Below are 15,662 nucleotides of genomic sequence, written 5' to 3' on the forward strand. Positions count from 1 at the left end.
TAGTTGTTTCTGGTTTTTCTATCTCTAAAAACTTGGCTGGTTCTACAATTATTTCTTTTTTATTATTTGTATGGCAGCCTTAATCCACCAACATGTTCTTTGCCTTTCTTTCTTAAAGGCAATTCACTATTTTGCTTCTTTTATTTTCTAGGTTTCTTTTTTTTACTCCACATGTCAGATTTGAATAAAAAGTTTCTATCCCAACTGAACAAGAGAGAAATAGATGTTTAGTGAGTGTATGTTTAGATTTTATGTGGTTACTGAACTAACTGCTACTGTGCATTACAGAATAGGGCATTAATATGCTAATGTTTTCATCTTATTTAAATATTTTATGTTTCTAAATCAAACCCTTAAAAGATTAATGAAAAATAAATTAAAAGGAGATTTGCACTAGGGAAATCCTGTCTGAAATTTCTCTTATATGCCATTCTACAACACACTTCTTATGACCACTTTCAGAAACTGAATTTTCATTCAAGGTGTTAAGTAGTTTTCAGTTTTGTAGATAAAAAATTTACTTACCCGTCACCCTTTGATTTCTCTAAATTCTTTCTGAACTTTTTTTATTTGTTTAATTTAGGTTTACTGGAGTAACTCCATTAAAGTAGATAACTTTTGCCTTGGAGAAGGTAATAAAATCAGATTTATTTTTGTAAAAGCTACAGATGTCAAAAGAACTAGGATGAAGAATGGTTAGAAGTATGAATGAGAAAGAAAGGCTACACTTTTGCTTAGCACAAGTTTAGATGGCAAATAAAAGGCTTGAGTTTTCCAAAAAGTCTAGCTAAAGTCAAAACAAAGAGACATTAATTTTTGTCTCATGATTTCATTCCCTTATTTGGAGAAAAGTAAACGTTTATCATTTTTCTCAAAGGAGTATGCAATGAAGAAAAGATAAGAACTATTAAGACTATGGCTAAACAGTGTATTCCATGATACTGTGGCATTGTCATGTGGAGCAGAAGTAGCAAATGCTCATGAAAATGGTCTAACTTATTACGTCTTGCACAATGTGGGTAGAGTTCTATTTTATATGAATCTAATGGGATATTGCGGTGGCTCATGCCTGTAATCCCAGCACTCTGGGAGGCTGAGGCGGGCAGATCATGAGGTCAGGAGATCGAGACCATCCTGGCTAACACGGTGAAACCCCATCTCTACTAAACATACAAAAAAATTAGCCGGGCGTGGTGGTGGGTGCCTGTAGTCCCAGCTACTTGGGAGGCTGAGGCAGGAGAATGGCGTGAACCACGGAAGTGGAGCTTGCAGTGAGCCAAGATCGTGCCACTGCACTCCAGCCTGGGTGACAGTGCAAGACTCCTCTCAAAAAAAAAAAAAAAATTCTTACCTTGCCAAAAGTGTTATTAGAATGGGGGGTCATTGTTACAATGAACACAAAGGATACAGTCGATTGTTTGCCTCTTTCATGACATTTATCAAGTTCCTTAATATCTGCCAAGCAACAAATGTGAAGCTAAAAGAAAATCCAGAAAGAAGTTCCAGGGAATATGGAGCTAAGTTTCAGGAGTTGAAAGTATGATGGGTTTTGTGGCTCCTAAAATCGTGTTATTCACATTTAATTCTCTAATACTTCTTTAGAATTTCTTACTTTGATGGTTTCTGGAGATAACAATGAATAAGACTGTCTTTGAGGATAATCAGCAAGGGAGAGAGACACATAACAAGGCAATAAGCAGGCACTGTTATTATATGTGGTGGACAATGGGAACTCAGATGGGGTATTTTAAAATTTAGGCTGCTCTGCTCCTGGGACTGTAGAGGCAAGGAGAAAGCCAGAGAGGGAACGTGTGGGAGCAAGTTTAGAGCAGGTTATGGCCAAGTATGAACTAAAATCCTGGGGGAAGGAAAAGATACATGGAATAATCAGGAAGAGATGGGGCAGAGTGGCAGAGATGGAGAAAAAGAAATATTGGGACAGGAAGCTTTTTTCTCACACTGTGTAAACTAGTGTGCAAAATTAAAAAGTATGGGAGGAAAGAGGACATATGGCATGTACTGAGCACTCAGTAGGGTGATAAATGTTTTACTACTCATTAGCTCATTTAATTGTATTCTGTACAACTCAGTGAAGTTGATCTCATCTCCATTTTACAAATGAAGAAACTCAAATTTAGTAAGGCTACTTAACTTTTTAAAGATACACTGCTAGGAGGGGTAGAGTCAGAATTTAAACCAAGATATTTTCTAGACTTTTAATCTCGAGGGATTTTTTTTAAGACAGGTAAAGTGCTCCCCCAATGTTATAGGAGATCATGGATGAGCGAACACAAACTGATGCTGAAGATGAGATCAGCAAACAGTAGCTCCTGGTCCAGATGACCTGGAGAAGGAGTAGGCATAGGATCTAGACCAGGGTTGTTCAACCTTTTGGCTTCCCTGGGCCACATTGGAAGAAGAATTGCCTTGGGCCACACATAAAATACACTAACAGTAAAGATAGCTGATGAGAATGAAAAAAAAATGTGTCGGGCCACATTGAAAGCCATCCCTGGCCATGGGTTGGACAGACCTCAACAGGTACATGGATTCCCTGTTGGGGAGGGTCTAGAATTCTAGGCTGAGGAATTTTCACCTTTATTCCTCTCGTATGATTTCAACCTGTGGCGTCACCATTTTTAAATATATTGCCATTTCTTGAACATTCCCACTTGTTTTGTCTACAATAAGTCTTGACTGTGGGGTTTGCTTTTCCCTATCTCAATTAGGGACTTGCAGAAGGCAAACTTTTTTTACTCTACATCTGTGAAAAACAAATAAGACATACATATATTTATTTACTTCATTTTAAAAAGACCAAGAAAAATAAAGTTTGATTTTCCACCATTTCTGTTTGCTATGTAAATTTGCCTTTATATTGGAGTAAATAATTAAGATTATAAAATAATCAAATTATGCTCACCACACTATCTGGAATGTCCTTTTTGCTTCTCAACTTCCAGGAAGTTAAAAAAGTAACAATTCCTCAAAACCCAGAGCTAGTTCTAGTACCCATTGGGACATCATCGTTCCTTCCTGTGAACCTTTTTTACTGCATTTTATACATACCTTAGTACCTTATCACACCCTGCCTTGTCTCTTGTTGTCAGCAGCTTTCTAAGATGGAGTGAAGCTCACTCTTCACTGTCTATACGGTGTACCAATGAATAACATACATTATTTTTTGCATTGAGCATCTAACAAAGTCACATAATTTAATAGAATGACTCAATAATTTTTTTTTTGCATGGTACAGTATGCTTCCACCACTTTCCTTTGCTTAGGATAGAACATCATCAATAAATGGGGATCTATTTTCCCAAACTTCACCTTCTAGTCTGCTCTCCCTCCTGCCCGCCGCTTCTCCTTTGTGGTTGGGGTCTTTTTCTTTAACTTTTAGGATGGTCAAGTTCAAGCCAGAGAGGCAGAAAAGTTAGTCTAGGTGCCACTGAGGGAAGCTGAGTTTCTGGCTCTCTTTCACAGTGTCCAGGAGAAAGACAATCCCAAATAAGGTGCAAAGGGTGAGGCTCTACTATTTAATTTTCATAACCTATAGGATAAAATCATATTCATTCATACAAATCACTACGGCCTAATTTTCTATTATAAATCTTCCTAATAATATGACAAGGTCTCAGCAGCCATATTTCTCATCAGAGAAAGTAATGAACATACTAAAAATAGTTTACTCTCATTCTGATTTTAAATAGGTGCATCATGTCATTCAAACTACATCTGCTTATATTCTATCCATATGTTTGAAGGCTAAAATAAATAACAAATCATTAAAAAGAGTTTTTGTTTTAAAATTGTTGGCTCAAAAATAGTTACATAAAACATACTTCATAGCTGGCAATGCAGACATTCTTAACTTCTGACCTGAGTAAATAATATTACCTCTGTTGATCCTGTGAAGGCTACTTTGTCTATATCCATGTGAGAAGAAATGGCTGCCCCTGCTGTAGGCCCATAACCAGGAACAATATTCACTACTCCAGGAGGAAACCCTGCCTAAAAAGATAAAAAGTTTAAAAGTTACAATATAAGAATTTAATTCAAAAAAAGAGGAGAGTAGGGGATTGAGGTTGTCTCTTAATGCCAACCTTATGAGATGCTCTAGAAAAAAATAATTCACGCAACTGGCTCTATTCTTTAGTCTTATTATGTCATTTCTAAGCACACATTAAAAAATAACTTCAAGGGTTGCATTATTGAGGGACAATTTCTTGTCAGGGTAAGTCCATACTCTATGAATCATTGCTCCAATGATGGCTCTCTCAAATTTCATAATGCTAACTCAAAAAGATTGCATGTAAAAAAGTGTTTGGTAAGTTACTTATGTAGAAAGTAAGTAATATGTTTATTATTCCCATCAGCAAAAATAAGAAGCTGAAGGGATCTCACATTTTTTAGTTCCTAGCTGTTATTGATTGTTGAGGGCATAACTGCTGAGTTGCAAATTCCCATTGGCATTACTTAGTAAATTGTTAAGTAAATACTGTCATCCCATTCATGATTCAACATCACAGGTTGATTTCAATCTTCATTAAAGAATTCAGGTAGAAGGCATGGGAACTGAGTTGGGCACATTGCAATTTCACGTTATTTGCATCAAAATGTTGCATTTTGACATCTCTTTTCCCTGTTTTTAATTTGAATAAATAATACCTTTAAAAGATAAGTTCAGTTTTGTAACTTTAAGTTTCTAGTGATTAACATTAATTTTTTAAGATTTGGTAAGACGAAGAAAAAAGGACAATGAATAGTTTGCAAATATATTAACACAATCTAGATAGTTGATGAAAATGTTTTACATGCTCTTTTACTGTTTTTGAACAGGAAGATAAATGCAGAGGAACTCATAATAGAAAACTGAATATAAACATATCCACTCATAAGTAGATTGAAAAGTGTTTGGAAATAATGTGGCCCAATATTACAAACAACCATATTGGCATAGAGGCCCTTTCAACCTTACATAGATTAGTTTACACAATTTTGCAGAAAACACTAGGCCATCAGTGGCAGGTACAAACCAACTTAATGTTTCAACATTTGAAAGAATGCTACATTAATTTCAACATGAATTTATGTTCATGAGAGTTGGACAAAGAAGCAAAAATGTGATCCCAAGGTAACTGTTTGAGACCAAGCCTTTGCGTTTGGCTTCCTGTCCGCATTTGGGCAGAGATGAATTTTGGGTGACTGCCAGAAATTGCAACCAGCAGTCATGCTAAATGTATTCCCCCCACTGGACAGGAGCCATCTGTAAATAATGTACTTTATAGTAGCAACAAACGAGGTCTTCCTATTGTAATTTAGGATTCTTGAGTTCTTGTGCATATTTTTATTTCGGGAGACTTACCTCTTTTACTAAAGATGCCACGTGGAGAGCAGTGAGAGGAGTTTGCTCTGCTGGTTTGACAACCACTGTGTTTCCACAGCTCAGTGCAGGCCCTATCTTCCAAATGAGCATAACCAACGGGAAATTCCACTAGAAAGCAATATGTAACAATAGATTCTTTGTATTACAAAAGGCATATTTGCTAGTCCAACTTCCACATTATACACCCCCTGTAGATGTTATGTAATAATTGCGTAGTTTTGTGAAATCATCTGGCATATTATACTTCATTGCTAAAAGCAACTAGTAAATGCTAAAATGCTCTGAATAAACCAGATATGAGATATGAGAAGGAAGTAGGAGAGAACCTCAAAATTTAATCAAGTGCTGTTGAATTATTTTTCTACCAGGAAAAAAAAAATCACTGCATGGTTTGGCTTATTATGAAGCACATTGTGAGTTATCTAAAAATGTTTAAAAAGGATGATTACTCTCCTTCTATATAGGTCATTTGTTGTAATTATTTACCCAATAATATTATTTAGTAGCTTTTTTTTTCAGGAAAAATATCTTGCTAAAGACAAAGATGTCCAGGGTCCAGAGGCCAAGTCCTTGGGTTCGAATCTCAGCTCAATCACTGACCAGCCATGTGAACTTACACAGGTTGCATGCTCTCTGCACCTGATTTCATAATCTGTGAGTGCTGATAATAGTCCTCTCTGCCTCAGAAGGCTGTCTTGAGGATTAATCAAGAAAGAGGGCCAGGTGCTCAATACAATGACTGGTCTAGCATAGACACATAGTACATATCAGCTATTATCAGTGTTCATAATTATATAGTTTTTATCAATTTATTGGGATTTTTGAATTAATAAGCAATTTCATTAAAATATTGATATGAATATATTTCAATCTCATTGGAGCAAAAGATAAGTCATGATCATTTCTTCACATAAGGACTTCACTACCATTTTTCTGTTTGGCATTTTAAAGCATGTCAGTTAAAATAAAATCATTTAGATAGTCTCCTGTTTGTTGGGCTTAAAAAATCTTCACAATCCTCTTAAAAAGGCTACTTTTCTCTAAGAGGAATATGGAGGATCTGAGCCTCTTATCTAAAAGTAAAATATATTCCATGCAGTGCTTCAAATGCCTCTGGTATTCTTTTTTCCATTTTGATTAAAAAATGTGTGTCATGAGTTGAACACTCTGGGAGCTACTGTTCTGCATGATGAGATGTCTCAATGAGAAAGTGCATTGGAGAATAGTAGGCCCCACTACATTCCACTAAAATGCTATCCTGCAGATGTGCAGTGGAGAGCACCTTGCCATATACATGTAAAGCATGGCTCTTATAAAGAGTACATAATACAACTTTAAAAAAAACAACCCATAGAGTAAAGGGTTAACATTTATGGATGACGTAGTATTAAAACATTCTCAAGAGATATGCCAGAATATAGATAGGTTTTCGGACTATCTAATTCATATGCAAGAAGTTTAGTCACAGGGAGACCAAGTTCAACAAATCTTACATTTACTCCACGTTTAACAAATACATAAGCATCCATCTGTTTTAGAGAAAGCTTCATCATTAGGTAGAATGAGAACTCTTCTTTTTAAAATTGAGAATTATATAGGAGAAAAGCTTACAGGAATGATTTGGCCACATACACCAATAGGTTCATGTCTTGTATATGTAAAAAAATTTCCATCTGAAAAATAAAACACACACAATCATATATAAACAAATGTATTTGACATTCACAACATGGTGGTTTGGGGCTGATGTGAGAGAAAGGTGTAGACAATAATTTTAAAAACATATATCTGGCCGGGCACGGTGGCTCACGCCTGTAATCCCAGCACTTTGGGAGGCCAGGGCAGGCGGATCACGAGGTCAAGAGATCAAGACCATCTATATCTCCAACTAGTCACAAAATGGTAAGTGAAGCCCTAAAATAGTAATTCGAAATGATAGAAACCATAAAATTGAGTTAGGTGAAATCAAAGATGAAAAATTGGAAAAAATCTGAAAGATAATTAATTCTACCTTTCGTCTTCTAGGAGGCCTGATTTGAAAATTATCTTTATTCTCTAAGTGTTATAAAAAAGGGAAGGGACGAGAAAGGAAGTAGGAGGTCTCTGGCAAAGAGAAGAACCACATTCCAATTTGTTTCTGGTAGCTCAAAGTTCTACCAATAAGAGAATTCTTTTTAAAGGTTATAATATGATTTTTAGAAATAGTAAAATTAAAAACAGTAGAATTAAAAAGAAAATCTCCCTATGAGTAATAAGCCTTTCCCACTGACTTGTTCTAAAATGTATTTTATTTGCCTACCAAACAATAATAGCAAATTCTCTAAATACATGAAGAAAATGACAGGAGTATAAGACATTTATTTTCCATCTAAATTTGACCAATTTATGTGCCCCAAAGTTTAATGTGGTCATCCAGAGAGATACATTATGCTTTACGTTCAATTCTGTTCTAGTTCCCACAGAAGCTTCCTGGCTTCAGCAAGAACTCTCTTCATGAAGATCTATTTGTGTTTTAAGTGACTTCTCCCATTTTGTCCCAGAGTAAAGTAGGACAGTTCTAAAGTAGCCACATTTCTTAGTACCACCGAGGTCTTACTCTCCTCTCAACTTTCTGCTATCACTTCTGACCTCCTGGATGCTCCAATTGGATTGGAAGTGCACATCAAGGCCAGTCCTGGAGGGTATTGTATTCCTAAAGTTCATAGGTTTGCATGAATTAAATTCCACCCATACTGTTTCCTAAATGTGTGTGTTTTCATGTTTCACATGAAATATCTTTAGTATTTCTACTCCATTATGTGCATACCCCACTAAAATAACACATACACACACATTCACACACACAAATCCTTAACTTAGGCTGCAAACACAGTCCCATCTTGCTTTGAAGATATTTGAAACGAGTCCGTGTGAACTGGCTTGTTTGATTAGTCTGGTCTAACTACACTGAGTTTGACCAGGCACAGATGACTATAACTGACTTATACTGGAACATGTAAAGAGGCTTAAATAATTACATTACAGAAAGGATATAAATGTCAGTATTGGAATAAAACCCAAATAAATAATTCCAGAGGTCAGCTTTAAAAAGTTTGGGACCTTAGAGAGGCAATTGCCTCAGATCAGTAATTATTGCCATAGGAATGTTCTTACTTTAATATTTTCTTAAATATCTATAATGTTATCTTCATGATTATGCTGAAACAACTTTAAAAGACCTTTTATGAATTTTAATAGAACTTCTAAGTTGAAAACAGTGTTGTCTCAAAGTCAAGAGGAAAATAATTTTGCCTTATTTGGTTGACATCTTTAAAAGGGAGAGTTTGAAATTATTTAGCTCTATAGTAAACTCCTTGTTCCTATCCTCACCATTAGTGGTTTCTCAAAGATACTTACCAATTGGTATTGTACGGCCCTGGATCTTGTCAGCCCAACCTGCACAGTAGCGCAATGTTTTGATACAGCCTGCTAAATCATTCAGATATGCATTGGAATAGAGTTTTCCACCATTCATTGACTCCATTGTCTGAAAAACATGTCAAACACCAAATCTAAAATTCCATAAAAGTTTTAGATTACAAATATGTAGTAAATATTTTGAGTAATCATGTGCTAGGGAATTTTTGAAATAGAAGAAATCTTGTCATCTTGTCTAACCTCCACTTTTTAAGAGTTAAAATGACTTCCTTTAGGTCAAATAGCAAGATCTGGGCACAAAGCATAGTGAGATTCTGATTTCTAAACCTCAGTGCTCTTTCTTTCTCATTTTGAATGTTCTCCTGCTAACCAACTTTCTAGGAATCAGTCACAATTTGATATATACATAGCATCTGAGAATGAAACCTAGTCTTCTAAGTCCTATCAGAATTCCAACAAGATTTCTCTTATTTTGTAATCAACTGTGGGTGAAAACTTAGTGTCAGTGACAATTAATGATGCCTCAGTAATCATTTTTAATTTTTACATTCCATCTGGATATACACAGTCTACTCACACAAACTTAAGTAATGCCTGGATTTTTCATCCGTGAGTTTTCTTCAGCAGAATTTTAATTAGGAAAATACCAGTGTTGCCATTATTGTCATAATTGACGTTTTAATGGTCAGGTAAAGTTCAACATTTTCTATTCATGTGCCCTAACCATTATAAGATGACCTATCTCCCCTCTGGCTTCTCTTCTTAAGCAGGACCTTAAGCTCTTTGAGATCTAATACTCTGCTGGGGTGGTTACCAGGCAGAAATGCACAGGTGATGAACTGTTAAAGCTATTTGTTTCTGTACTACACTCTCCACCATGTCAAAATTTAACCAAATGTGACTTTTGTATGCCTGTACTTTTCTCTCAGTAGGATCTTATGCTGACAGGCAGTCAACAAATCAGATAATTGAAAAAAGCCAAGTTTTAGCATTTTCTGCTTTCTTCCTACAGGCCATTTTTATTACTATAGTTTTATTGCACATAGCTGCTCATTCTGAACTTTTGTGTATTTCAAATTATGTTGAATATTTGAGTAATAAATGGTCCTTTGATTAACCATACTTGCTATTAACCATACATGCTAATGTTGATTTTTTTTAAATGTAGACTTCTTTGTTCTGCCACTTTCAGATTCTAAAGATGAAATTTGCTTGAAACCTGATCCTGGTATTGGTTTATGTTAAATTGGCTTCATCATAATGCCCAATTGAGACAACAAAAACAAGGAAATACCCTCCCCCAACTATATTATGCTCTGACTCATCTAACTGCTAAAACATAAACAAACAAAAATAGTATTCATAAAAACATGATTTTGATAAACCACATTAATAATTGGATTTTTATTTTTTGCCTTTTTCACCTGTAAAAAGAATATCATTTAATTATGACCCTTGTAAACAGACACACTTCAGGAAGAAAAAAAGTAGCCATTTATTAAATATCTTAGTGAGCTAGACTAATGAGAAATAAGATTTATTTTAGAGAAATATTTTGGGCACCCTTAACAAACTTGAGTTTTTCCATCAAAAGAGCTCAGTGGTCAAATGCTTGAATAAACCTAATATATCATTCTAGGAGACTCAAACTTCATGTGATCTTATTAAAGCCTCTGAGAAGTTTTAAGGTAAAGAAATTTTTTAAATTTGGTTTAACTTGGGTTTGCCAAAGTTTAGACCGTAGAATCTATTATGGGAGCAGAAATTAACATCATCCAGAATTGAAATGCAGATTACTATTTGAGAATAGTTCAATGTTAAGGGGCCTATTCATTGGGACAAAAAATGTTTTCATTTTGTTTGTAGAGAGCGTATAGCGATCCCTAAAATCAAAACAACTTGCCGTTTCAAACGCTGAATGCTTTTGAGAGCTCTAGCTACCCATCCAGCTTGGATAATACTCACCGCCAGCAGCAGACGATCTCTTTCGATTAAATCAGCCAACTTGTATAATAGTCGTCCCCTCTCGGAAGCATCCATAGTACGCCATGGAGATCCAATCTGAAAAGCCTGTCTTGCGGCCTTCACTGCCTTGTCAACATCCTCCTGTAAGTCAACGGGAATTCAATTCAGTAAGCTCAACATATTAGGCAAGCAAATTTAATGCCAATAACCCTGTAAAATAGACTGTAGTGCCTCATAAGCAGGCACTGTGTCTCCATTATCCCAAAGTATCTAGCACATTGTGCACATTCAACTATTGTATGTTGGAGTTACTCCTGCTGAATAATCTTTACATGATGATCTCCACATACCTAGCACATGCTGGATTTCCCAGAGTATAAATGTTTTATGATTTTAATAGTTGCTATCATCTGAGTGCTTGCCCTGTTTCAGGTAATGTTCTGATGATTTTATACTTATTAGCTCATTTAATTCTCAATAATTTTATGGCACAAATACGTCCCCTGTTTTACAGATGAAGAAACTAAAGCAAAGAGAGAGGGGAGCTTTACTCAAGGTTAATTACTAAAAGTGGCTGAACTGAGTTTTAAACGGAGCCCATCTGATTGTAGAATCTTTACTGTTTACCACACATTATACTTTCTTAGTGACTGGGTTACAGGAGTTCCAGGTCAAGCTCAAGATCCAAAATAACAAATATCTTCCTTGGTCTCTGGTGACTCAACAGCCTGTCCACTTTCATGAAGAGCCTATTGAAGGGTGAATAAGAACTTTTCTTTGCTGTTGAAGAATAAACCTTAGAAACACGTGCTCATTCCTCTTGTGCAGAGGGAACAGGGCATAGAAATAGTGGAACTAATAGAGTAGGATGTGCATGTGACAACCTCTCGTTTCCCAACTGGGTACAAAGAGATCCTTTTAAATCCCTAATCCGATAAAGAAGCCAGTTTCTTATTAAAGATGCATGGCTTAAAACTACATTAATTCAAGTAAAAGTCAAAAAGTAAAGTGACTCCACATTCAGTCTAGCCTCCTGGCCTTCACTCTCATAGTGCCTTCACTCAATTTCTTTCTTTGTTGTGTTTTTCTACACCAGGTATATTCTCTGGTTCTTTTGCAATTCAACTCAGTTACAAATATTGCCCTGACCACTCCACTTCCCTGCAGATCCCTGTTCAGACCTCTTCTGAGCTCTTACAGAACATACCCACTACTACTGCAAACACCATAAAGGAATATATCATTCCAGTGTTCTTTTGTACATAGAACTGGCCACTACATGGAATTGTATAGCTCCACAAATAGTGGCTATATCACAGGCCAGTAGGTTGCAATATTTTGCAGGAGACACAATTCCCTTTAAGAATTGGGGGAGAGAAAAAGTAATGACCTTAGATTTTTTTTTAAAGTTGTACACAATTAAGCTATATCCCATCTAAGGAGATATCTTCCCCTCAAATGGACCTCAAATTAACATCCTCCTCCTTAGGCTATATTCAATCAAGAAGACCCACACTACAAGTCTGTGAATTAAAATACAAAAAAAACTATTCTTCCAGCATTTATCACCAAAATAATATGATCTGGGGCAAGAGAGATATTTTAGAAGCAGAATCTAGTCTGATTAAGTAATAATATCTACTGACTACAAGCAAAGATTCTTTCAGCGTAATATATCACACACTGGTATATCTCACTGTCTAACTTTTCAGAGAATGATGATATATACAAAATATATGTATTTATTGCCTGCCTTTCCTGAGAAATACATATACAGTGCATATTTGGGGCATTCAGTTAATCACATTGATTGCTTATATTTAGACATTGTTTCATGCCACACATTCTAACTTTTTCCTAAATTCACAGAGCACTGTTTGAAAAAAAGAAAAAGCAAACCACAAAAATCTGAGATTGTCAGCATGATCTGTGGATACCAGAGCTTATAAAATACATGCTGGTCTGTGTTTAAACAGATCTGTATGACACAGCTTTCATTTGGATCTTTCTGTTCAGTGTCCTGCTATTGGTCTTAGCCAAATATGGGCTATCATAGGGATCTTGGCCTCCCAAAGGGATATGGAGAACTGGCTTCAAGATAAGTAACTCTCCTATATGGAAAACACATCCCTAAAGAATGCTGCTATAAATAAAGATGTTCTTATGATTATGTCCTTTGGATCATGCGCCCCCTTTTCTCACATCTTATATGTAATCTTGCAGATGCAGAAATAGAGTAATGTTAGTTAATGTATAGTTTGATATGAAAACAACCCAGATTTGAAATCTGATTCCTCTTCATTAGCTATGTAAACCTTGAGGCATCTAACCATTCATCCCTCTAGCTAAAGATTTGATAAATATTTGACTCTGCAGCATTCTCATCATCCCTCCGCTAAAGACAGCAGAGTGAAGTAAGAAGATTGTCCTTTTGGAATATTCAATCAAATGGGAGAGACATCCAATCAAATCACTACCCCAAAACATTATTATAAACCATGAAATATGTTGTGGCATGACTTCTCTAAGGTTCAACTTTCTTTTCTTTAAAATCAAGGTATGTTGCTTGGTATGGTGGCGTGTGCCTGTAGTCCCAGCTACCCAGGAGGCTGAAGTGGGAGGATCGCTTGAACCTGGGAGGTGCAGGTTGCAGTGAGCTGAGATTGCACCACTGCACTCCAGCCTGGGTGATAGAGTAAGACCCTCATCTCAAAAAAAAAAAAAAAAAAAAAGAAAAAGAAAGAAAAAAGAAAAAAAGAAATTGGAGTATGTTACCTCACAGGGTTGTAATGAAGATGAATAAGATAACACTTAAACATTTTCTATGTTAGAACATTATGTATTATTCAATGGTGGCAATTGTTACTGTTGTCCTAGCAGTCAAAACTTTAAATTTTAATATAACTCTCAGCAATTTCTCCCTCTCTCAACAGAGGGAGATTCACTCTGTTGCCTAGGCTGGTGTGCAGTGGCACAAACATGGTTCACCAAAGCCTAGACCTCCTGACCAGCCTCAGGTGATCCTCCCACCTCAGCCTCTGGAGTAGCTGGGACTACAGGAGTGTATCACCATGCTCGTCTAATTGTTTATTTTTAGTAAAGATGAGGTCTTGGTGTGTTGTCCAGGCTGGTCTCAAATCCCTGGGCTCAAGTGATCCTCTCACCTTGACCTTCCCAAGTGCTATAATTACAGGCATGAGGCACTGTGTGCCTAATTTTTTTGTAGAGATGGGGTTTTGCCATGTTGTCAAAGCTGGTCTAAAACTCCTGGGTTCAAGCAACCTGGCTGCCTTTGCCTTCCAACGTGTTGGGATTATAGGCACGCAGGGATTATAGGTGTGTATTGCTGCACCTAGCAAGTTCTAATGTATTTTAATCCTTCCTTTCAGTTTTCACTGCTCTGAACAATTTTAGGCCCTATTATTTCACATCGTCAATGCTGTCTCAAGTTCATTCTCTTCCTTCCTCAAACTATCTTGGCTACTATCACCAGGCTAATCTTCTGCAAATAATTTTATCTTATCACTTTGTCTTTCAAATGTTTACACCTGTTCCCTTTCATCTACAATCTCAAGGTCAAAGTCCTCCCTGGTTTTCAAGGCCCAGGATTTTCAGACCACATCTCACCTATCCAAACTCAGTGTTTACATTTTTTCTACTCTATCTGACCCAACTCCTTCTTACCTTTGTGTCTGTAGTTCTCCTTGCCTAGAATATTCTACCAGTATACTCCCTTACTTTCTAAATCCTACATATACTTTAAGACCCAGCTCAAATATCAATCTACCTAAAACCTTGCCAGACTAATCCAGCTTGATGATGGCTACTAGCTAAGAGCCTACTAAGCTCCAGGCAATAAGGAAAGTTCTTTAAAGCCCCATAGTTACTATTATTATTAAGTATCATGAGCCCTGGTTTATAAATGAATAGACTATGGCTCATGGATATGAAATCTAGCAGACAGTAGAATCAACCTTTGATCCCACATCTGGCTACAAAATCTAGTTCTTACATCTCTGTAAGGCTGCCCTAATAATGACCTCCTTTGCAACAAATATATACTGCTATTTGTTTTATAAACTATAATATTTCTTACAATTCTGGGTCTACAATAGGCAATAAATAAATTTTGAATAATTTGGTTACCTGTTTTATAAACTCATCATGTTGTACTGATTTTATATAAGGGGTGCCTTACATAATTAATTTAACTACATTGGCATTTACATAATAAATCATATTTTAGTAGATTCCATGATACAATGAAACTTATACATTATTCAAAAACTATTAGACATAAGAGTTATTGTTTTCTTAATTCCAGGACTAGCATTTTTTTTTATTTTTATTTCCGAACTGGAATTTTCAGGGATATAATTTTTTAATTAAACAGAAAACAATTTGGTACATTAACTCAGATTTGCCACCATCAATAACAATTTTGCTTATAGCACTGAAAATGCTCCTTTTTTGAAGTAAGGGCCACAAGCTGAATGTAAAAAGACAGTTCAAATGATGATGAGATATCAAATGCCTCCTAAAGCACAGTTAAGGAAGGACTGAACTCTTCGATCACTCCCAGATGGTACATTTCCATATTAAATTCATTCAGAGATGGAGAAAATAGTTATCAGACCAGTTTTACTTTTACACCTGTCGCAGGCATTTACTTTAATGGACATTTACTTTTATCCCCACCAATTATTTGTTAGGTCATGCCTTAGTATTAAAAGCAGTTTTCAGGATTAGTCAATACAGCCTAAAAGAACCACTGAAGTGAAAAGAAAACAGTTCCCACCCACATCTGTACTTTGCTTTGTAACCTCCATTTGTTCTTGCCCTTCCTCTTTTCTTTATAATACCATTGAAAGGCGGTATATAGCCCATTGTTAGC

At 36.0% G+C, this 15,662-nt stretch overlaps 1 protein-coding gene across 2 annotated transcripts in view; it reads right to left on the reverse strand.

The window, feature by feature from the left end:
- The window catches only part of ALDH1A1 (aldehyde dehydrogenase 1 family member A1), a 184,347-nt gene that overhangs the window by 19,144 nt on the left and 149,541 nt on the right, over positions 1 to 15,662 (reverse strand). For both annotated transcript variants that reach the window (XM_054501940.1, XM_054501941.1), the window contains exons 4-8: positions 10,769 to 10,909; positions 8,783 to 8,912; positions 6,998 to 7,059; positions 5,366 to 5,494; positions 3,898 to 4,011 (exon numbers count right to left, since the gene is read on the reverse strand). In XM_054501940.1, coding sequence (XP_054357915.1) covers positions 3,898 to 4,011; positions 5,366 to 5,494; positions 6,998 to 7,059; positions 8,783 to 8,912; positions 10,769 to 10,909 — 576 coding nt within the window. The remainder of the gene's footprint in view (positions 1 to 3,897; positions 4,012 to 5,365; positions 5,495 to 6,997; positions 7,060 to 8,782; positions 8,913 to 10,768; positions 10,910 to 15,662) is intronic.

The sequence above is a fragment of the Pongo pygmaeus genome, chromosome 13, assembly GCF_028885625.2.
Source record: "Pongo pygmaeus isolate AG05252 chromosome 13, NHGRI_mPonPyg2-v2.0_pri, whole genome shotgun sequence".
In the NCBI taxonomy this organism is placed as follows: Eukaryota; Metazoa; Chordata; class Mammalia; order Primates; family Hominidae; genus Pongo; species Pongo pygmaeus.